Source organism: Megalopta genalis, chromosome 2 (assembly GCF_051020955.1).
Source record: "Megalopta genalis isolate 19385.01 chromosome 2, iyMegGena1_principal, whole genome shotgun sequence".
Taxonomy (NCBI): Eukaryota; Metazoa; Arthropoda; class Insecta; order Hymenoptera; family Halictidae; genus Megalopta; species Megalopta genalis.
The window spans coordinates 30,500,442-30,523,137 of record NC_135014.1 but is presented as its reverse complement, the minus strand read 5'-3'; the positions used below and the strand labels follow the sequence as shown (position 1 = coordinate 30,523,137).

Here is a 22,696-nt window from a genome sequence, read left to right as displayed (position 1 = left end):
CGCATCTAAAGCTTTGCTAAACGTAACCGAGATACTGGAACAACCAATCGAAAGCCAGCATTCTGCGGTGTTTGTAATTTCTTAAGCATCATTTACATCCGTTTTGTAAGAATTGTTGCTGGTTGTAAGTTGTACATGCGTATATATAATTTATAACTCGGTGTTTTATCTACATATGTGTGTATTATGTATATATTTAGCTAATGTTTTATTGTGCATTGTTGAACAAAGAAATTTTATACATATGTATGCATTTTCGTCAAGTCATTTCGTTTTTGCGAGAACAATACTCCCATAAATGAGATTTAAATAATCGAATAATTTTTCACATTTGAATGATAAAGTAATTTTAAAATTGGAAATGTTTTCCATAGCGTTTCTGTCGCAAAGCGGAAATGAATAGAGTATATAATTCCGTACATGTACTGTGCTGTAAACGTAAACTTAGCAGTGTAAAAGTATACCTGACTGCCGTAAAATAAGGTGAATTTTGAATTTTCTCATTTCCCTTTCCAGATCTATTTTATATTCTTAAAGCACGTGATCTGCCTGTGATTCAATTTTTACAGTGAATGTCTCGCTATCTGACTTATTACACCTGTTGCTGTGAATTCGATCGTTATCACTAATACAATAATACACAATAATTATGAAGCCGGAGGACGAAGATTTACATATTAAAATTGAAATTCAGAAAACTTTATTTACCATTCAACAATTAACATCGAATATGTAAGATTCTAGCCATTGTTTAACCGGACGTGTATATTAATCATGAATTTTCAATGAAAAATATATCCAAACCGCTTCATTCACAGAAAAAACGAGTTGGGAGTAATTAATGAATTTGTAAATCAACTTGGTATAACAGTAGACAATACAATTGAAAAAATGACCACTGTGGCCGAAGATATGGGAATCAATGTTGAAGTTCTATGTAATGGTAATGAAGAAAATGAATCTTTATTGAATTTGAGAAATTTACAAAATTCTACAGAACTGCAGGAAAAGATCATGGCATATTTAGATAATATGTAACCAGGGTATTTTTTTCTTTAAATATTTTTTTTGTATACACATACATATATGTACATTATTTTGTATTTGATAAAAAATTTAATTTATAATTTCGATTCTGTTAACCAGCTGAACTTTTGCTCTTTGCGGTCGGCTTGAGGATGGATCATAATATTTATTAAGCTGGGAGAATCGTTTACCTGGAAAATAGCATACAATAAAAACAATTGTGTCCCCATAATTAATTGAAACTCTGGTCATGCATACCTGAAGGCACGACTTTACTGCTTGCTGTATATCTTTGACAGTTGTGCAAAAGTGTCCTTTTCTGCCAAACATTTCCATCATCTTTTCGTAATGAGTTTCACAAGTTAACGAAAATGGTGGTGTACTAAAACCAAAATGAAAAATCAGTCTACAATATAGTACTTTGATAAAATAATATTTTTAGAAACGTACACCTGTGTAGGTTCGCCAGAAGCCTGCAACTGTCGGAATGTTTCATTGTCCAAGCCACCATAAATACCGTTATTGTTAACAATAATAATGATGATAGGTAACTTATATCTGAAACATTAAAATCATAAGAAATAATTTGTCATGTCCAAACAAAATAATAGTTTTCTTTTTCCTTCGACGCATTAAACTTTACCGGAACATTGTTTCAATTTCCATGCCAGAGAATCCAAAGGCACTGTCGCCTTCTACGCAAATTACTCTCTTCGTGGGTGCATTGTTTTTACAATAAAGGGCGGCGGCAATGCCAAAACCTAATCCCACCCCCATAGTACCGAAGGTAGCCGCGTCCAATCTGTGTCGCGGTTCGTCATTTAATAACACCGTTTTCCCTATATCCATTGTGTTGGCCCCTTCCGAACAAATAATGCAATCTAAAAAATATCAATGAACGTAAATAATTTATACCGTTCGTTTGCCACTGAATATGTTAAGATTTATTTATACTAAAAGTGACATTAACTTGGTGGAAGAATGTCCTGAATATGTTTAAAGACAGTGTAATAGTTCAAAGGTACGGAAACATCCATCGTCATTGCCTTAAAAACAAAAGAAAAAACAAAATGTAAACGAAAAAAGATTACACGAATCCTAATGCCAACAATGAATCAAGGTTGCAGTATTATTTACATGAACTACTGCTTTATTCTTCTTAGATTTGGTTAGAAGATCTCGCCACCATGGATTGCTATCCTCAACAGTCCAATTGCGAGCTTTTAGAATGCTAACGAGACCATCGACTGCAGTAGAGACGTCGGATTGGATCGCAACAGCAGAGGTTACAGAATTATGCAGTTCTTCAGGGCAAATATCAACCTATGATGAATATATTTTCAAACTTTTAATTTGTGTTCGTAGCAAGCGATAGTATGTATAATACCTGTATGACTTTCACGTCCGGTTGGAAACGAGGCGGTTTGCCAAAATGTAACATCCAGTTCAGTCTAGCGCCCAGTAGCAAGATAACATCGCTTTGCTGCAACGCAAAAGTTCTTGCACTGGAAACGCATCGTTCATTAGTGTCCGGAACAACACCCTTTCCCATTGGTGTTGGAAGAAAAGGAATACCAGTTGAATACACGAGACTACAAATTTCTTTTTCTGCTCTGCCATACGCAGCTCCTACATATTTGAAAAGTAGAGTTTTCTTAATCTAAGAAGGACGAACTAACAGATATAATTGTGTTCGATACGTAAAAACTACATGAACCTTTTCCAACGATCAAGAGCGGTTTCCTTGCTCTCATGAGCAAATCGGCCGCTTCTTGTAGCAATCGATGATCAGGAAATATCAATGGGGGCGGTGGGCAACGGTTAGCTTTGTATATTTTTCCTTCGTCGGCAGTTTGGTTCAATATGGTGGCCGGTAAGTCCAAGTACGCTACCCCTGCGGAGAGCACGAACGACGAGTTGTACAAAGCATTGTCTTGACAGTTATAAATTACTGACGATAGACATACCTGGGCGACCGTAAGTAGACAGGCGAAAGGCCTTTTCCACGTGAAGTGGTACGAGAGACGCCATCGGTGGTCTAGCGGCGTATTTACAATAGGGCTTACTGGCTTCTACCTGAGGCCATTCCTGAAAACCGCCAATACCCTCGTGATCCTCGGCACAGGATCCGCCGATAACTATGACTGGCCTGTACAGAATTTATACTTTGATGAATTTTCTAGATACGTGTCATCGACAGCACTCTACATCAGAGTTACAACAATAAGAAAGCAATTTCTTTTAGTTCTCATAATTTTACGTAAAGTTATCATTTTATGGTAAAATCCAGCGATTACTCCGTTTCAACATTCTCGTATCATAATTGTTTAGCCTGGCTATTGCACGATATGTTTATATAACAACTTACGGGCAGTGTATTTTTTTTAATAACATAGCACAATGAACGCAGCCGGGTTATGTAATTGATCGTAATCATCTGATATCGAATTACTATTAGATACGAGATACATACGAACGTATCGTCATAACGTATTGCATTAATGGTTCTCTGTTAATCGCTCGCTCGTAACATAGTAGAATTTATAATTCTTTTTGAAATAAAAGATAAAGCGCGCATCGAATCTAGATACTTTTCGAGTTGCTCACCAACAATTTATTTGAGCGTTAGCCATTCCGCCGAAAACGTGAAGCAATCCTGGTCCGGAAACGCATAACACAACCGCTGGTTTTCCTAATTAAAGCAAAAAGTAATGAAATTTTGATCGAACATGACGTTGTTCGCGCTTGTAAATATAAGTATAAAGTATCGCGGTGTTCACGAAGTTTCTCAATTACGAGGCTTCGTGTTAATCATCTTCATTTATTGTTAGTGTTATCGCTTACTGGTCAGATATCCGTATGCTTGGGCGGCATAACACGCGGCTTGTTCATTTCGAAAACCAAGATACTGGAGACCCACAGCCTGCATGCATAACGCGAGGTCAATCACAGGATGTCCCATTATTCCAAAAACATATTCGATGCCCTGTTGAACAATATATTTCATATTATTTCCAATAATCTTGGAGTTTATAATAAAATCGTTATTATCATTATCATCATAGATATAATTGTGTAATAATAATACTATTGACAAAATAGTATTATTATTACAAAAATACAATCTTAGTTCGGTGTCAGAACAGCCGAGTAGATGGGAAGTCATCAATTACGATAAGCATGAGAAAGTTGAAGAAATGCAACGCGTATCTAACGTTGTTATCAATACGTAATTATACGTCCCACAAACATATCTATTTTTTCACCAATCGCTAAACCAATTGTCTCGTTGAAAGGGCAATAACATCAATCGATGCATAACAATTTTAAACTCGGTATCAGTGTCAGTATCATTATTCCATGTTCTCTCTGTATATTCATTATCAATAAAGTTATTGCGTCGCGTCGAGAGGATATAAGTGCTACAGAACTTCGGGAGTTCTAAAATTGATCATTAAATTTTCCACTAATCGAGAATAGATCGTGAAATTGAGAACATCATGCCCCGCGATACAGAGGAACGGCAGCCGCTTATTTCGCGGCCAATAATACGTGAGTTTTATTTTGATTTGTTGTCATCCGCGAATTGTGATTTGAAAATATCGATTTCGATCACTAGCGGAATCACGTGTCTTAACGACCAATTAGATTCGTTCTTTTGTGCGCCGATTACTTCTCAATTATTAATAGTATATTATATAGTTTCGGCTCGATTTCTAGATAGTTTAAATTAAAACGAAATTTTTTCATTAATCGCTGAATCTTTAATTGCTGCATAAATCTATTACAACAAATGCTTTATTTCTTATGAAGTAAAGAAACTTCTTATCGAAACAATATAATGTACGCGCATACATACACTGTACATGCTTTCATTAGTCGGTTTGTCATAAGCGATAAGAAAATTTAACGTCGTTGTAGAAACAAGGTGGAGGAATTTAATATAATAAAGTAATTACAATTGTTATTTAAATAGAACTTTAAACACAGATGTTGATGAAATCGACTATTAAGAAAATGTGATATAATGTGTACAAAACATAACCCTAAAAGCGAGATTCAGGATCGGAAATTACAAAAAAAAGCAAATAAGTTGATAATTGAGAAAATATTCATATACCTGATCTTTCAAGGCCTCGGCGACGATTTGATTTCCGGTTTTCATTTTTCGGACAATAATGCGAACAGTGCGAACGTTCAATGATCACTGTCAACTGTTCGATACAAGAATTTTTTCCTCTCTTCTATCAAGTCGCGGTTTTGGACTTTGTAGCCTCAAAGACCAACGTGTCATCGTCAGTTAATTTTGTATCACCGATTAATCGGAGAATTGTAAATAAAGTAATTATTTTCGGGCACTTGGCAAGATGAAGCTCTTAATCCGCGGCGAAAGGTCAGACATCTAGCAGCCGTTCCCGAAGTGAATTATGTATCTGTGAGCCATATAAAAATTACTGTGATCGCATATACTTGTACATATAACTGATTATTTCTAATCTGCATTACTTAACAACAATTCTTCCCAAATTTTACAGGAAACTGTAGAATACGGTATTACACTGTAGTAACGTTACGTTAGCATAACCTTAAAAAAAAAAGAAAACATATAACATATAACTGATTATTTCTAATCTGCATTATTTAACAACAATTCTTCCCAAATTTTACAGGAAACTGTAGAATACGGTATTACACTGTAGTAACGTTACGTTAGCATGACCTTAAAAAAAAAAAGAAAAACAGTAAATTTATGTATTTTCTGACCTTGCTGGAAAAGCTTCGAAAATGTAAGCGGTCCAACAACCAGAATGAGAAATTTGTAGCTATGTAATAAATCTTACTTTCCCGTACTTGGGGGATAATAGCTTAGACAGCTGGGACATTTAAAAAGGTGGTTTCGTTCAAAAAGAGAAAGCTGACCTTGAAGGTACTAGACTCTACTTGTCCCTGAGGAATCGGTTGTCCTCTCGAACATTTCCAATCTTTCTGTGTACTCGACAATTTCCCTCCGAAGTAACAAAGGGATGCAACGACAGCAGGTAACGAGGTCCGAAGGTCGAGGATGGGTCATTTTCGTTCCATTCGATTGGTTCGGTATGGAAAATTCCTGATTGTATTAGAAGCGCAGCCCTTTCTGTAAAGAATAACGGGGATCGAAGTTATTGACTTGCAGACCTTCCGATTCGGATAACACGTCAAACTGTCATCCCGACTCAGAAAATCGCCACCGCTGTCGCCGCCGCTGGCAACGCCATCTTTATTTTTCAAGCGCCCCTTGAAACGGCAACCTGAATTTATATTTTCGTATATGATTATATGTATGTTTACTAAATATTTCGACCTTTACAAAGTCAATGGATTTTTTTGCCTAGATTCTTAAAGCAGTAGAAGTAACATTATTACGTTTCATGAAAAAGCGAACAGATTGCCTGGTCAATTTCCACCCTGTATGACGAATATTTAACTAGCCAGCGTTGCTGGGCGATAACGTTACCTGAACTTTCGAGCCTGAATGCGCCCAGGGTCCAGGTAGGCGCGACCCATCGGTCCCATGGTCTATTCAAGGCTGTTCTACGGCATTTACCATTGAAATTATTCGCCGCGTCGTTCGAGTTCGAGGATTTTGCCGGGACATGGATTTTGCGAGCTTATTGTCGAAGGGTGACTCACTGAGGCTGCCGCCGAGTAAAACGATCTAACGGTTAAGCCGTCGAACGCATAATTACTCCCCGCCCCCGCGCCCCGAAAATCTTCTACCTGGAGTTGGAACGTTTCTCGTGCACGGTTCCATCCGAGGTTTGCGGAAAATTTGAAAAAAATGCCGATTGCTATCGGAGACACGAACGGATTAAACGGGCTCGTTTATTTGTATTCTCGCAAATTCTCGGCTAAAGGACGCAGCACATGGGCACTGCTATATATATATATATATATATATATATATATATATATATGTATGTATGAAATAACAGCGGTCGGTCAGCGTCGATGCGACTTGTGTTGACATCGGTCGATCAACAACCGATCGATCGATCGATCGACGCCGAAGACAATCGTCGACGCGAACGCGGAAACCGATCGTTTTTTAAATTAACGGCTCGATTTGGATCGGGTTACGCTTTGGGTTACGATGTTGGACAGCGGCGGACGGGATCTCGCGAAAATCCGAGATACGGCGGAATTACATAAATCCTAAAATCATTGAAAATGAAGGAACGCTCGCGCTCTCGACGATATGAAATCGACGACATCCCACACGACAATGTGCATCGGCTCGCAATGACGCTTATTGCGTTCAATTGAATTCAAAGCGAAGAAGATATCGGTACCGCCGCCACGTTCGCCTCTCCGCGAGTATAGCCGCTTTTCAAACGACCGATTGCAGAGAGCAGTTTCTGTTACAATTTTGCGGTAACGAACGAGTTGCATACTATTTTCAAACTGCATTCGTTGGAGATATCGAATTTATATTATTATATATTATATTTTATATATATTATAATATATTATAATAAATAATAAAATATAATATATAATATAATATAATATATATAAAATATAATATATAATATGTTATAATATATATAAAATATAATATATAATATGTTATAATATATATAAAATATAATATATTATATATTATATTTTAATATAATATATATAAAATATAATATATAATATGTTATAATATATATAAAATATAATATATTATATATTATATTTTATATATATTATAATATATTATATATTATATTTTATATATATTATAATATATTATATATTATATTTTATATATATTATATTATATAATATATTATATTTTCGAGGACGTTCTCGCGTGTGTCCACATTTAATTTTTCCACGAAACACACAGCTTGATCCACGCTGTTCTTTCTATTTCATATCGAATTTTTCCGTTTCTCATCGTCTTCGTCGGTTTTCCTTTTTTTTTTAGAAAGTTTATTGTCCCATCGTCGACCTCCCTGAAAGATCCGTACTTTCTTTGTCCGTCTTGTCCCGACGGACCGGAAGCGCGTCCGAAGGTCGAGTAAATTCATAAATCCTTCATGCTTCAAAATGAAACCCCCTGTGGACCCAGCGAACCCCCCATGGCCTAAGTAGGGTTGGTCCCATGCAAGCCCAATGGTCTTGTCCGTTTTTCCGCGGTTCTGGAAGGGATGTACCTGGCCATCCCCACTCGGACGTACGTCGCACCTTCCTCGTCCTTTAAATACGCCAGCCGGATGACCGGTGTCATCAGTAACGCAGTGAACCGATTCGGTACCGTTTCCTTCTCCGCGTCCGCGTCCAAGTACAAAAGTTCCTCGAGCGACTCCTGCTCTACCAGCAGACATTTCGGAAATATGTCCTGAAGAGGGGTACGCGCTTCCACGTCTGGTCCCAGATATCTTGAAGAAATATTCGGCGAACCTTCACGATGTACAAGCAGTTCTACAGGACGTTTATTCCACGTGAGTGCCGAACCGACACGTTATCCTTCAAAGAAATTAGAGAGTGAGAGTTACGATTTTTCAAATTGCTCGTCGAATTTTTAGAGTCGTTCGAAAAATATTTCCGCGTTTTTTCGGCTAACCGGCTCTGCCTTCGATTGGTTTGCACTTCGAATTCGATCGAAGAATTTCAGGCGTGCGGTTCACATAGCATAGTTTCAAAAGACAACCGTTATTCAGCTGTGTTACGCGTTAATCACCTAGCGCGACCGATTCGGCTAAGTTCGTTACAACTCGAAATATCGTTTTTGCTTTTCTTCGGCCGTTTCTTCTTTCGTTGTTGTTCGAACGAGAGAAGTGTTCTCTAATTCCGCTTCGTCGAGACACCGTTCGGCTATAACTTTCTTTCTTTCTTTTTTCTCCCGACGCGGAAACGGAAACTGAAGCTAACAGGAGAACGCGAGGCTACGAGGAAACAGTAGCATCGTTACCATTAGAGGCGGCAACAATTTCGTAAACAATGGCGCATGGGTAGTTCGTAAATATAGCGTTAGAGCCGGATGGAAAGTGCCCGAGAACTTTCCTTTGTAATTGTGCTGCTGCGGCGTAGTCGGCATCGAAGCCAGAAAAAAAGAACATTTGTACCTAAAAAGCTGTTTCGCGTCGGGTTTGATTGAACTTTTCTGTTTTTTTTTTCAATTCGTCGCGGTAATTTGCGCGATGCGCGCAGCAACGAATGAAACGGCAATTTATTTTGCGATTCGTCGAAAATATTTTGTTCGCGCAAAATCATTCAAAAATGTCTATCTTTTAATTCGATAGATCTCAGGAAAAAGCTACATGTACATCATCGTTTCGACGCGCGTTACGGAAAAGTATCGCGTTTCATTTTCCTTATCAAGACTCTGCTACGTTTCACAGTTTAGTTTATTTCGTCTATTTTATCAAAAGCTATATTCTGTTTTATATTTAAGGCGATAACCAGCACACGTTTCATTATTTGCGACGGACAATATAAGGTCGTGACCACGCGGACATCTTTCCTTTTTTTACGGCGTTCTTTTTACGGCGCTTTTTAGGGCGTCGTATTTTGTACGCCACGGTCTTGTACATCGCGTCTTGTACGTTGCGCTTTGTACATCGCCTATTGCTTGTCGCGTTAGGCACGTCGCAATCGATTAACCGCGAGATACAAATGACATTTTTCGCGCAGAATTTTTGCCGTGGAGTAAAGATCGATTGTACGCGGTGTACATGCCCGGGAATATTCGATTCCGGGATACCACAACGGTTTCGTTCGGGTACATTGTTCGCTTCGCAAAGAAATCGATTGTCTGATGAACGATTTCGTAACGCGTATCCGGGAGATTCGATTTCGCTCCGGTATTCCGCTCGAAACCGAAAAGCGCCGACAAGCCTAGAATTTCAAAGGCGGCCGTGTACTACTCTTCTACTTCTTCTTCGCCGGCGTCGATTCTCTCCGTACATTTCTATAATCCGTACATGCACGCGCACATGTCCGTGTGTCACCCGTGCATGCAATACGTAGAAGGAATTAGCGGTTTCAGCTCATAGACGTAACAATTCAAATTGGAATTTCAAACAGTCGAACACGAGAAACATCGAACAGTTGGTATGGCAATCCCAATGTTTCTAGCCGGTACACCGTGGTCTCCTATTCTTTTCATTTCGGTAGAACCTATTCTCGATCGAGGCGATCAATGTTTATTCTGAATTCTATCCAGGAAGGCGCTTCCGGCATCTCTGAATTCTTCACCGGTCCGGATTCCGGGATATGGAGGTCGCTAAGTAAGACATGACACGACCGACGAGGTTGGTCCGAACCTATTCGCGATCTGCTCAAAAATATTCCCCTTTCCGAATGTTCGCGAATGGTAGCAGTTTTCCTTTAAAAAGAAACCGGAAGAGGCTACTCAATCGTCAAGCTTTTATCGTCTAACAAACATTCTGAACTCGTTGTGCTTTTTTCAGGATGGATCCCATCGCGCGTGGTCATCTGCGTGATGATGTTCTCGGCTTGCTGGACGAACTATATGTGCCGGTTGCAGATGCCTATCCTGGCGGTGCCGATGATCAAGGCTGGCGCCGTTAACGAGACCGGCGGCGCGTGTGTCGAGGACTCTCGACTGCGTCGCGCGATATCCTTCCTGGATCCTGGCGCCCAGCTGGAGGACTATATCCTCTCGGAGCGCCTACGAGCCGAAGAAGAGGCCGCGCTGACTAACATTCGGTTCCCGCGACAAGATGGCGGTGGAGCCAAGGAGGTCGATGCGAAACCATCGGGTTCAAGGTTGAGGTTGGTCAGCGGAGAGCCGTTCGATTGGAAGCCGGAGGTCAGGGGTCAGCTGATAGCTGCCTACAGTTACGGGAACGTTCCCGGTAACTTCCTTGGAGGAATGATGGCGGTCCGTTGGGGACCGAAGCACGCGATCCTCTGGACTTCGGTGGCGGCCGCTGTAGTCTCCCTGGTGAGCCCGTTCTTGGCACAGATGCACTGGGTGGTCCTGATGCTGTCCAGGGTGGTGGTGGGTCTGGCGGGTGGTGTCACGTTCCCCGCGTGCCATTCTTTGGTAGCACAGTGGGCCCCGCCCGACGAGAAGTCGAGGTTCGTGTGGTCGCTGCTCGGCGGCACGTTCGGCACGATTCTCACCTACCCTATGGTGGCCATGATCGCGGACAACTTGATGTGGGAGAGCGGCTGGTACATCCCCGCCTTGTTGATGATGGTGTGGATCGCGTTCTGGGCGGTGCTCACCTACGACTCGCCCGCCGAGCACCCTGGAATCAGCGAGGAGGAGAAGCAGTACATTCTACAGTCGGTAGAGTTTTATCTGTCGGTTTTCCATGGTCGCCGAAGTCGTTAACAAAGGAGATACGCTCGTTCGTGTTTCAGGGCTCAGGCGGGGACAGTGAGGACGAAGAAACCGTCGCTCAAAGAGACGCCTATCAAGGCGATCCTGACCTCGGTTCCGTTCCTCAGCCTGGTCTGCTGCCACTTCGGCAACCTGTTTCTGCTGTTCTTCTATCAGAACGCGATGATGCTCTACCTGACGAAGGCGCTCGGCTTCCAGTTGACCAAAGGAGGCATCGCAGCTAGCTTGCCGTGGGCATGCAGGATGCTCCTGGGCTTCTTCTTCAGCTGGGCCGGCGATGTCTTGAAACGCAAGCAGATCGTCAGCGTCACCGTGCTGAGAAAAGCCGCGACCGTTTTCTGTGAGCGATGATGCCTCTTAGTTACACGGGGATACTCTTCGGTGGAAACTCTTCTTCGATCGAGAGGGTTCATTGATCGGTGTCGTTTCAGCTCACTTTATACCCGGCCTCTTCCTGATCTTGGTCGGCTACGTCGGCTGCCGGTTTCTCCTGGCGAACGTGTTCCTGGTGCTCGCTCTCGGCTTCAACGGCGCCGCCGCCATCTCGAATCTGTCCAACAATCAGGATCTGTCGCCGAACTTCGCCGGTTTCATCTACGGTTTGATGAACGCGGTCGGCTGTATGTCCGGCATGATCATCTCCCCGATGGTCGAAGAGATCGCTGGAAAGTACGGGGTAAGTATTAATATTCCTTCTTGTTGCTGCTGCAAGCAATATAGAAATCGTTTCCACCAGCTTTTCACCGCACACCGATTAACGTTTCTCATATCTCATTAAACTAATCATTGCGCCATCGAATTTGGCAACTTGCGGCTCGAACTGCTTAATTCTGCTCGTTTTTTTTAAAGATCTCTCCTGTACAATGCGGTGAACATGTTTCGCTAAAATCTGCGGTTTTCTTACGGCTGTTGTACTAGCGTGTAACGTCTCCGTTTTCCATTTCGCGACAGTGTAGTTTTTAGAGGATCTAGCACGGTAGTTAACGAAATGCTTTTAGCGTACTCGAAAACTCGGTACTGCCTTGTACTATGTTGCGTAATTCGTAGTACGGGCAGTACTGAGAGATTGTGTACGCGATCCATCCGGAGTTGATTCGTTCTCGTAATGTCGCAATTGTCTCGTTTTCAAACGAAAAACAGCTTTTTTTCGCTCGTCGGAGACTGTTCGCTCTGCGGCACGCGTAACCAGCAAAATTGCAAGTAATGCTCGCATCCGGCGATTCCGTCGCGCATCGTTGACCCATAATATCCATATAGTATATAACAAAACTGGTGAAAAATGGCTCCGTACTAACATAAACAATCGCTTGTTTTCTTATATGCATCGTCAACGGTGGTTACGACTGATGCGGTACTGCTCGTCTCTATATCTGTAATCGATTATAGTACGAATAGTACCACTCAGTTGTATCCACTAGCACCTTCATGCACACATCATTGCATCGTCGCTCTGTCCATTGCATCGCACCATTACACGTTGCACACGAGGTCTGGGTATGTGTTGTGGTCATCCGGTAAACCAACTTATAGCGCGAATGGTCTGTTTAAACAACTGCTGACCTAGCCGAGACCGCCGATTGATGGGTGGTCCTTTTAAGGAATTCTGTGTACCGTTTATATGCCGTGACGGTTGCCCGTATAACTATGATTGTGTCGAATGCTTGAACGCTTCGCGATATCGCACGTTTGATAACAGGTTCGCAGTTGACAGCGCTTGTCGATTCGTTCTAGAATCCCATAGAGAAGTGGCAGATACTGTTCTGGATCGGAGCCGGTGTCTGCATTTGCTGCATGGTGATTTTCATCGTCGGCGGCAGCGGGAACATCCAGAGTTGGAACGAGATCCGCGAGGACGAGGACGAGGCGGAACGAGGTCGCAGGAATTAAGCTTCGACGTGACGTGAAAATGATTTGAAGCTGCAGCTCGAGACAACGACCATCTACAACCCCTACGCAATGACCAAATGAACTTTCACTCACCGGGCCGGATCTTCGGTGTGGAATATTTTTAGCAAACGACGGGACGATGCGTGTCACGTTTCTTTTATTTTTTTGTTTGTTTTAGTAATCTATCGCCTTGTCACGCGTAACTCGTTCGAGCGTGAAATTTATAGTACAAGACACGTTGTCCGCGCAACGACAACTTTCTATGCTAAATGTAATTCTTTATTTTATACGAGATTTCGAATGTTTTAATATACCAGCGATTATTGGACTCTTATATGCAATAATAAAGTACGTTTAAATCGCACTTGCGTCTTTCCTTCGGAACTAACCCTTTGCACTCGAGCGGTGACTCTGAGGCACCGCATGAAATTGTTATATCATGTTCGAAGATAATTTTTAAACTAACAAAGTTCGGATTTAAAAAAAAAAAATAATATATAAAGATAAATATAATATATTAAGATAAATGTAGGCCCCAGCTAATATGTACAATATAAAAGAGTCTCGCTATTAACTCTTGTAAGATCAAGTTCATGATGGCTCTGATAGTAAAATAGAGTTTTGATGTACTTTAACGCTTGTACAAATGGTACATCTTTGTATTCACCCGAAGGTGCCATAGAACGTGGAAGCGCGTACGCTCACGCTAGACTTTTGATCGCGGAAGCACGAAACCTCTGATCTAGGCATAATCGGCAAGCCGAGGAAGAACGGACATTTCATATGCATAAAATGTGCACTTTGTCATGTAAAGTGGAAATACTATAAGTCAGAAAAATTATTTCAAATTTACAATATTTTATTTATTATATATATGTAATATATATAATATTTATAATATATATTATATATAATTATAATATATATACAATATATTATATATATATTATAAATGTACATTAAAATGGCTTCGAGTGCAAAGGATTAACATTATCCTCTAGTGCCTAGTATTCGCGGAACAGAAGCGATAATTTTATTAGGAAGTTTTATTAGCATATTCTATACATGAATCGTCACAAATACTCGATTGGAAACCGCTACATTACATCTCGACTCACAGTTAATTGACGCTACGTTACATTCGATTGCAAATATTTGCGCGCATTCGCTAATCGATGAAAGCTATGCTCTGTAGCGTTTTGCTGTGGATGCAGAAAGATCTGTTGTTTTTAACAATACTTGCTAAAACGGACAACGTGTTTGTTTCAGGAAAAAACAGATAAATACACAAGAAAAAAATACGTTCTCTCTGCCTCTTTTTTTTTGTTTCGTGTCGCTGACTTAAGTACGGTAAAGCAGCATTCGTTGAGCACATTTCATTCCGACGAGTGTCGCGTACTCTTCGATTTCCTGTTTTTCTTCTTCCGCTTCTATTATCGACTGCTGAACTCGCTCTCTGTAGATTCTGTACGGCATCGCTATTTGCCGATACACAACCAGCACCTGACAACAGATGATCGATTAATGGAAACGACGGAAACTTTTAAATCGACTTGATAGTATTTTCGTTTACGTTTCTTTGATCATTCAAATATTTTATCAGAATTTTTCTATTTAAAACAGCCCCCCTCGACTAGCAGCTCAATACCACTTATCCAATTACGAGAAACACAGTGTCGACCATCGTATCCACCTCTACGCGTCCACCTACAAAAAAACTAATTACATGAAATTGTGGTCCTCGAAACCGTTTTACGATTATTTGACAAGATTCATCGGGAGAACTGTTTTAAATGGGACGTCCTGCGTTGTTCCAATACCTTGTCGACATCGACTATAGCATCTTGATCAATGGCGTCGAGGTCCTCGTTGAACCTACAATACTTCTCTTTGTCCAACTTCTTGATGCAGGGATCGATATCGAACCACTCGTAAGTTTCAGGGCAGAGCAACTTCGACGGCTTCATTCTTGCCTTGTACCTCATTTTCGGGCAAGAGTGTATATAGAATCCCATGTAGTAGTATTGCAAATCCTTTGCCCATTTATTCAATTGCCTTGTCAGGTAGACTTCTCGCAAAGAGCTGCACAGCAGTAACAAATATGTTGTACGGATCCATGTAACGCACGATAAAGGATAATTGTTAAACGAAGGCGACTGCACTGACCTAAACGTTCCGAGAGACAGGAAAGAATATGCCGGGTCGTAGAAGAAATACACACTTGAAACGCTATGCGGTAAAATGTCTATTACTCCGACGGCTATCAATTCATTGTCTAACCAGTATTGCTCGTGAAACGCACCGTAACCACACGGTGGTCCATTCTCCGGTGTCCATGGCTTAAAAATCAGAAATATAATTGTGAATTCTACGAGCAGCGTATAGATACCGATTAACATCTTACCTACCGGTGAGTACATTATAATTTTGTAAACTTTACCGATGAGAATCTCTCAATCGATTCCTGACCGACAATAGTAATGGTCGTTTCAATTGTGTACGAAGAGTAGGTAAACTGTTAAACGTCGTTATGAGAAATGACAAAGAAAAAAGACATCATCTCAAAGATAATATCATACATAATTTGTGCAAGCTCTAAAGAAATAATCGCTCATCGTGAATCGAATTAAATAAAGTAGCTGGTTGAATACAAAGTGTACCTCTAGAGGATGCTGTACAAAAAAGTAGAGGAAAGACTTTTTATCGCATGTATCTTCCGACTCCCCATGGATAGCCATCGTATATTTTTTATAAAGGTCTGCGGTCGCGTCGAACGATTCGAGAAATTCGTCGGACTTTATTCTGACCAATTTGATCTAACAGAAAAGACGATCATTTAATGAACAGACAACATAAATCGTAAAACGGTCCACTTTGCTCCAATCGTTGGAATTATGTATGATATTATCACGTCGTCTGTGTGATAGTGATATTTGGATCGAGTTATGAAACTTTAGGACAGCCAAACGATGAAAAGAAATAGAGATGATAAAATTACCTGTAAAGGTGATTTCACAAGAAATCCCACATACTGTTTCTCTGTAACTATCTGCTCTGGAACTTCGTGTATTGTTGTCTGATATTTTTTGTATACCTCAAATGACTGTTGTGCAGTCTTTAGGTATTCGGAGCTCATTGGCGAGGTTCTAACTAGTTTGAGCTTACAAAAGTGCAAAAATTTAACATATATTTATTTGTACACAAAGAAAATTGAACTATAATGAAGTTTAAGAAAAACGAAAAAAAAAAGTAAGAGAATATACATAATACTTTCTTGCCCATTCTGCGTCTAATACTTCCAATTAATTTGAAGCTAACTTTTTCTTCTAAATGAAAAAAAAAAATTGGAGAAAAGAGGACCAACTTATGATATATATATATAATACCGAGCTAATGCAATCAACAGGAACAATATAACTGGCTCACCTCCAATCTATTTGTTCCTCTCAACGTTTCATCAAATAGTTCCTCCAAACTTTTTCCCTGGTTTTGCTGCTTGTCTTTCCTGAACATAGCATCTATTTCTGCTTGAGTTTTGCCTTGAGCCAATAATTTGTTCTGCTTACGCTCTATGCGCAAAAGTTTCGCTTTTTTACAGGGTGCTCTGGTTGTGTTCATTTCTACATGCTCCAAGCTTCTGGAGGCTGCTTGACTGTTCTCGTTCTGACTCGCTGCCCGAGATATACTTTCAGACTGCTTTTGCTGCATTGCCGAATTAGATTCAGCAGCTTTCTCCGAATTTGTAGGTTGTAATCTCGTGATAACTTCGTCGTCCACAGCATTGACTGTTATGTCAGGAGTACTTTCCTCCAGATGTTTATTATGGTGAGTAACATGATTGATTTCTACGTGAAAACAACAATATGTCAGACAACTCTATACCACTGTTTCAGATCTACAAATAAATGGTGGCCTTACCGATATTATCTCGTTCTTCTTCACTCGTGTCCATTAGATCGTCCTTCTGCAGTTCATTTCGAAGAAATTTTCCCATTCTCTTCAAGATCTTTTTTTGTGACTTCGTGATCTTAAAATTCAATGCTTCGCATCTAGGATACATAATTATGAGTCGGTCATAGATATTTATTTTATGTATTATTGTATAACTTCAGTATGCTCACTTGATAGTATACGAGGGACAGCAACATAGATCCATACATGGTTTATAGCAGTAACCAGAGCTTCGTCTCCAGCCTCTGTCCATTAAAGCTTGATAATCTTGTACTTGCATGATAATCGACTGCATGCCTGAAACATGCCAACCTCAGAATAGAAAAAGCTACCCATAAACGATATTAACTCTTTCATTGTACAGTTTTTAACATAATAACGAGTCCACATATGTGTAACGTGTGACGTGTTACCTGTCATGAAGGAGACCTAACCTATAGACGACAGTTTGACAAAACGATACGACCGTATATATTGGTAATATAAATTGTTGTTTAAACAGAGGAATATTTCTAATATTTGTACTTACCATGACTGAAGCTCGTGTTGGAGTTCTTACAATAGCCACAGCTGCCTCTTTCTCTTTTTCCATACGATATGACGATACTATACGATTGCTTCGCCATTTTTGTTCGTATTTGTCGCTCACTCAACTGATTATTACAACAGTTATCCTAAATATTAATCATCTGGTGTTGATTTAGTTGTTTTCTGGTATGAAAATTTTCCGTGTAGCCTCTAACGTCATCAGCTTGGTAGCCGTATTGTATATTTACAAAATCTAACCTTCCTACACTCGAAACGTCGTCGATGCTGACATCTTGTTTCGATTTCAACTGGCAGTGCCGGAGCGCGGACATTTCGATAAAATTTGAATTGCCAAAGAATACGGTACAGCAACCCAAGTACAATATCGAGTGCGGCGGTGATTATTTAACGATTGTATTTCGTGCATCGTAAGTCGTGAGTGAGTACGTGAATTACTTAGAAATCTTGTTCAATTATGTACACCGTATTCATTACGAGATTCTTTTAGCCTAATCGATTTAATACATTTTCCAAATTTTCGTAAAATGAATAATTAAATGATTTTGTACATATGTTTCTAAAATCCGTATATTTCTCCCGCCGTTCTGACAAAGAAATGGAAAAAACGAACAAACAGAACTTTGACATTTCATGTGAAACTGCAAGCCAACAATGTTCCTCGCAGATAAAAGGTACGAGTAAACTGAGAGCAGAATCGCAAATTTTTACGGAAGGTTATCTTGGATTAATATTAATGGAATTTTTGTTTGTTCGCAACGGCGGTAATAGTCGTTACAAAAATTTCGCGGCGTTTCGTATGTATGAAATGTACCATTTCGTTGAATTCGAAATGTCGGGTAGATTGCGAAATTGCGCAACGTGTTCGCGTTCAGCTATTTTCATGAATGAAGTTACTCATGTTTTATATCAACAGGCGTCCCTTGCCTTACTATACAGGTCGAAGCATCGATCTATTATTCCCCTGGGATATCCTGTTTCCTTAGCTGGCAACGTTTTCCGCTTGCCAGGGTAGTACCGACGAAGCTAAATGCCTGACCCAACGCCGACTTGTACTACTGACGACCGAACAAATGCGTTCACACATCTGGTTTGCGTTGCGAAGTTTGTGCGCCTTAAACAATTCATGCGGATTCTCATTTCTGAAAACGGTAATCGTTCGACAATGCACGATTTATTACACATGATTGTCCAGCTGTACGCATTTAACCTCAAAAATAAATCGTGCGACGCGTTGTTGACCCTTGTACAATTCGATTATCGTTTGAAAAGTATTCTTGAAAGCTAAAAAATTATAGAAAGCTATAGAAATAGAATTTCACGAGTAACTTCACACGTTTACATGACATTGTATCAAAAATTCAGACCCTCGCGTCCGGAGTCCTGATTGGAAGATCCGAATAAATGAAATTTATGATGTCAAACCCTGGTTGTAGAATTTAGAATTCTGAAAACGGATCCTTCGGACCAGAACCCGTGATTGAAACATCCCTGGATCCTGGTTTCTCCCACCGCTTCAGGATCTCCGCGCAGCTTGTACATCCCCACTCCCGACAGGTCCTCGAAAATACGGGGATTCGTCGTTTCTAGAATCAACGGGTGACGTCAATGGTGGCCGAGGGTAGGAGAGAGGACATGGCACGTCAAAGGAGAAGAGCGGAGAGAGGAGAGGAGAAGAGACCAACCTTCGGTACGTCGGGCACGTCGGATTGTATTATTTTACGGAACTCTCATGTAATTACCGGGCGACGGAGGTCCTCCCGATCCTCTCGATCTCGTCCTGTCCTTTCCGCTCGGCGCTATTCCGCGCACAAATTAATCGAACTCCGGCGACGTGTAAATCAACTCTCGCCGTTTTACCGGAAGCGACGGGACGAGCGTCGGCCTCCTCACTCCTCCCACCGCCACCCACCTCCTCCCCTCCTTCCATTTTCTTCCCTCTTCATTGACTGTCTGTGCGACCGTGACGCAAAAGACGCGACAGAGTCCCAGCGTTCCTAGAAAAGTTCTGTTTACGCGGTCGCGGTCGACGTACATTCGACGTCACGAATTTCGTTCCTCATTTATTGAGGCGTGCCACGAAATGGCCCATAGGGGAGACTACCTTTCACAGTGGAAAAAAGGAAACACTTTTCAGCCAGACCCGACGTAATAGCGAAATTCGCATTCTTCACTTTATAATTATTCGGATTGCAACACTTACAAGTATTGGATATATTTGTTTATTCGGCTGTATATTGTAACGAAAATGTTGCGATTAATACGGTCTTGTTATTTTTCAAAGGAAATACAAACTAGTCGCATTTAGAACTTGGTAGTTCTACCGTTAATTAATCGTTGATTGATTACTGGACTTTTAAAACTCGATATATATTATATTTATCAGGAACAACGAACAAAAGGAAGACTGAATACTCAAACACCTCCTATTAGATTACAATACCGTGATTGTAGGGCTATCGTCGGGCCCAAGGGATAATTAGCGAGAGAATCGAAAGCAGTGAAACGCGACGCAGCGAAAACAACGTTCGCCCGCGGAGGGAAAACACGAAAAGCGCGGGTCGAAGGTCAGGGAAGGGGCACACGCGATCCCAGCTAATTTCACGGCCAAGTGTCGGGAAAAATGAGAGGCCACACCCTGCGCGGTCTGCGTTGCCAACGGGGGATGCACTTTCTCCGAATCCATGGAAAAATCAGCCTCTACACTTTACAGACCGCTGTCCCCAGGAGCCGCAATTTTCACCGCGTGCTATCCTCGGGCCATGTTGATTATCTTTTTAATGGCTTTATTAGCTGCCGCTGCGCCACGCCGCGTCGCGTCGCATTAAATTTCTAAGGGTTTGAAAGCATTTTCCCGTCGGGATAATCCGTTCGAGCCGCCGACCAATATTGCGACATCGCACTCTATAAGCCAACGAATAATATCCAGCTGGAATCGCCGTCGTGTCGCAGATGATACATTTCGTTTTAATGTTAACAATTGCCCGTACAATCCCGACGATTTAGTTTTCGTCGACGTCGTCCAGCATTCGCGCAAGCGTCCAGCCGATTCTTCGGCACCTGAAATAGGTCAATTACGGAGAAGCGGCTGTATTCCCGAGCAAACGATCGAGTTTACATCGAGAAGCGCCCGCTTCCGGGAACATCCCCATCCCGATTCCTATCCCGGTCGCGCGTTTCAGTTCGCGCAACCACACGCCGCCGCCACCTGTTCCGCGTTTACGAGGCGTGCAACGAATAGATCGCGATCGAGTTAAAGGGTCGCGTCGAATGCTTTCCTCTCGATCTTCTTCTACTAAAATGAACGATAGAAGCTTGTGTACAGTTATGTCTCCCTAACTGACGCTCGGATTGTGCACAAAAATGGACAATTTGGGAAGTGGAGATACGATTATTCGAGCTTCGCGGCTCGTTTTTATAATTGTTGGAAATGGGTAACTATAAAAACAAGTCGCAAGGCTCGACTAATCGTATCTCCTCTTGCTAAATTGTCCAAGCTGAGCGTCAATTAGGAAGAATTTATTGTACAGTAATTTCTCCCTAATTCGCGCTCATATTGTGCACAAAGGTGGACAATTTGGGAAGTGGAGATACGATTATCCGAGCCTTGCACCTCGTTTTTATAATCGTTGAAAATGGGTAACTATAAAAACGAGTCGCAAGGCTCGACTAATCGTATCTGCTCTTCCTAAATTGTCCAAGCTGAGCGTCAATTAGGAAGAATTTATTGGACAGTAATTTCTCCCTAATTCGCGCTCATATTGTGCACAAAAGTGGACAATTTGGGAAGAGGAGATACGATTATTCGAGCCTCGCGGCTCGTTTTTATAATTGTTGAAAATGGGTAACTATAAAAACAAGTCGCAAGGCTCGACTAATCGTATCTCCTCTTGCTAAATTGTCCAAGCTGAGCGTCAATTAGGAAGAATTTATTGTACAGTAATTTCTCCCTAATTCGCGCTCATATTGTGCACAAAGGTGGACAATTTGGGAAGTGGAGATACGATTATTCGAGCCTCGCGGCTCGTTTTTATAATCGTTGAAAATGGGTAACTATAAAAACAAGTCGCAAGGCTCGACTAATCGTATCTCCTCTTGCTAAATTGTCCAAGCTGAGCGTCAATTAGGAAGAATTTATTGTACAGTAATTTCTCCCTAATTCGCGCTCATATTGTGCACAAAGGTGGACAATTTGGGAAGTGGAGATACGATTATCCGAGCCTTGCACCTCGTTTTTATAATCGTTGAAAATGGGTAACTATAAAAACGAGTCGCAAGGCTCGACTAATCATATCTGCTCTTCCTAAATTGTCCAAGCTGAGCATCAATTAGGAAGAATTTATTGTACAGTAATTTCTCCCTAATTCGCGCTCATATTGTGCACAAAAGTGGACAATTTGGGAAGTGGAGATACGATTATCCGAGCCTTGCACCTCGTTTTTATGATCGTTGCCAATCGGTAACTACAAAAACGAGTCGCAAGGATCGAATAATCGTATCTCCTCTTCCCAAACTGTCTATTTCTGTGGACAATCTGAGCGTCAATTAGAGAGACATTACTGCATTAGTTTCTCCACGGAGGACGAAAGACTGTGCAACGATACCAGTACTCCGCGAAGAACGATGTTCTCGCGTAACGGGAATCGATGGACCTACGAGGAAACGCAGGAAACGATTAAGGATCGAGATTAAAAAATTAGCGAATTCGTGGGCGTGTTGGACGTTCGTGGATATCTCGTCGAGGACGATAAGTATTTCGCGCGACGTAACATCGTCGGTCGTTGGTCGTCGGACGTCACCGTGAGGGTGGAAAAACGAGGGGAAGAAAGAAGGAAAAAGTTTACCGCGTCAACTTCTCTCTCTTTCTCTCTCGCACACAAACGCGCGCGCGCACTCTCTCTCTCACACACACACACACACACACACACACGTCTGTATCTT

General features: G+C 41.2%; 4 protein-coding genes across 15 annotated transcripts; 2 read left to right on the top strand and 2 right to left on the bottom strand.

Moving 5' to 3' along the window:
- The first annotated feature begins 5 nt into the window (after nucleotides 1–5).
- LOC117229725 (uncharacterized) lies at nucleotides 6–1,258 on the top strand. Of its 2 annotated transcripts, XM_076519132.1 has the most exons (5): nucleotides 6–124; nucleotides 375–483; nucleotides 570–732; nucleotides 819–1,043; nucleotides 1,147–1,258. In XM_076519132.1, the coding sequence occupies exons 3-4, from the start codon at nucleotides 650–652 to the stop codon at nucleotides 1,036–1,038; spliced, it is 303 nt and encodes a 100-aa protein (XP_076375247.1). In that variant the 5' UTR covers nucleotides 6–124; nucleotides 375–483; nucleotides 570–649; the 3' UTR covers nucleotides 1,039–1,043; nucleotides 1,147–1,258. The 2 variants fall into 2 exon arrangements, with proteins under 2 accessions (XP_076375247.1, XP_076375248.1); XM_076519133.1 differs by lacking the exon at nucleotides 375–483 and having other exon boundaries at nucleotides 56–124; nucleotides 517–732.
- Hacl (2-hydroxyacyl-CoA lyase) lies at nucleotides 945–6,226 on the bottom strand. Of its 3 annotated transcripts, XM_033486404.2 has the most exons (13): nucleotides 5,947–6,223; nucleotides 5,147–5,459; nucleotides 3,871–4,012; nucleotides 3,634–3,718; nucleotides 2,994–3,175; nucleotides 2,744–2,920; nucleotides 2,414–2,655; nucleotides 2,164–2,349; nucleotides 1,997–2,072; nucleotides 1,670–1,907; nucleotides 1,477–1,584; nucleotides 1,285–1,408; nucleotides 945–1,217 (listed from the first exon to the last, which is right to left on the bottom strand). In XM_033486404.2, the coding sequence occupies exons 2-13, from the start codon at nucleotides 5,189–5,191 to the stop codon at nucleotides 1,122–1,124; spliced, it is 1,701 nt and encodes a 566-aa protein (XP_033342295.1). In that variant the 5' UTR covers nucleotides 5,192–5,459; nucleotides 5,947–6,223; the 3' UTR covers nucleotides 945–1,121. The 3 variants fall into 3 exon arrangements, with proteins under 3 accessions (XP_033342295.1, XP_076375227.1, XP_076375225.1); XM_076519112.1 differs by having other exon boundaries at nucleotides 945–1,408; nucleotides 5,791–6,226; XM_076519110.1 differs by having other exon boundaries at nucleotides 945–1,408; nucleotides 5,947–6,226.
- Nucleotides 4,512–13,622, top strand: LOC117229723 (putative inorganic phosphate cotransporter). 2 transcript variants are annotated; one of them, XM_033486407.2, is made up of 5 exons: nucleotides 4,512–4,578; nucleotides 10,470–11,313; nucleotides 11,392–11,711; nucleotides 11,803–12,047; nucleotides 13,103–13,622. In XM_033486407.2, the coding sequence occupies exons 1-5, from the start codon at nucleotides 4,527–4,529 to the stop codon at nucleotides 13,256–13,258; spliced, it is 1,617 nt and encodes a 538-aa protein (XP_033342298.1). In that variant the 5' UTR covers nucleotides 4,512–4,526; the 3' UTR covers nucleotides 13,259–13,622. The 2 variants fall into 2 exon arrangements, with proteins under 2 accessions (XP_033342298.1, XP_033342300.1); XM_033486409.2 differs by lacking the exon at nucleotides 4,512–4,578 and adding an exon at nucleotides 8,276–8,498.
- On the bottom strand, nucleotides 11,803–19,641 carry Ate1 (arginyltransferase 1). Of its 8 annotated transcripts, none has more exons than XR_013032755.1 (12): nucleotides 19,441–19,617; nucleotides 19,123–19,341; nucleotides 17,739–19,039; nucleotides 17,380–17,506; nucleotides 17,177–17,307; nucleotides 16,685–17,103; nucleotides 16,257–16,418; nucleotides 15,919–16,074; nucleotides 15,425–15,597; nucleotides 15,079–15,340; nucleotides 14,832–14,965; nucleotides 14,558–14,761 (listed from the first exon to the last, which is right to left on the bottom strand). XR_013032755.1 is itself a non-coding variant. In XM_076519117.1 (12 exons), the coding sequence occupies exons 3-11, from the start codon at nucleotides 17,833–17,835 to the stop codon at nucleotides 14,954–14,956; spliced, it is 1,539 nt and encodes a 512-aa protein (XP_076375232.1). In that variant the 5' UTR covers nucleotides 17,836–19,039; nucleotides 19,123–19,341; nucleotides 19,441–19,617; the 3' UTR covers nucleotides 14,558–14,761; nucleotides 14,907–14,953. The 8 variants fall into 8 exon arrangements, 7 of the variants coding, with proteins under 7 accessions (XP_076375229.1, XP_076375228.1, XP_033342621.2 ...); XM_076519117.1 differs by having other exon boundaries at nucleotides 14,907–14,965; XM_076519114.1 differs by lacking the exon at nucleotides 14,832–14,965 and having other exon boundaries at nucleotides 11,803–14,761; nucleotides 19,498–19,641.
- Nucleotides 19,642–22,696: the final 3,055 nt, after the last annotated feature.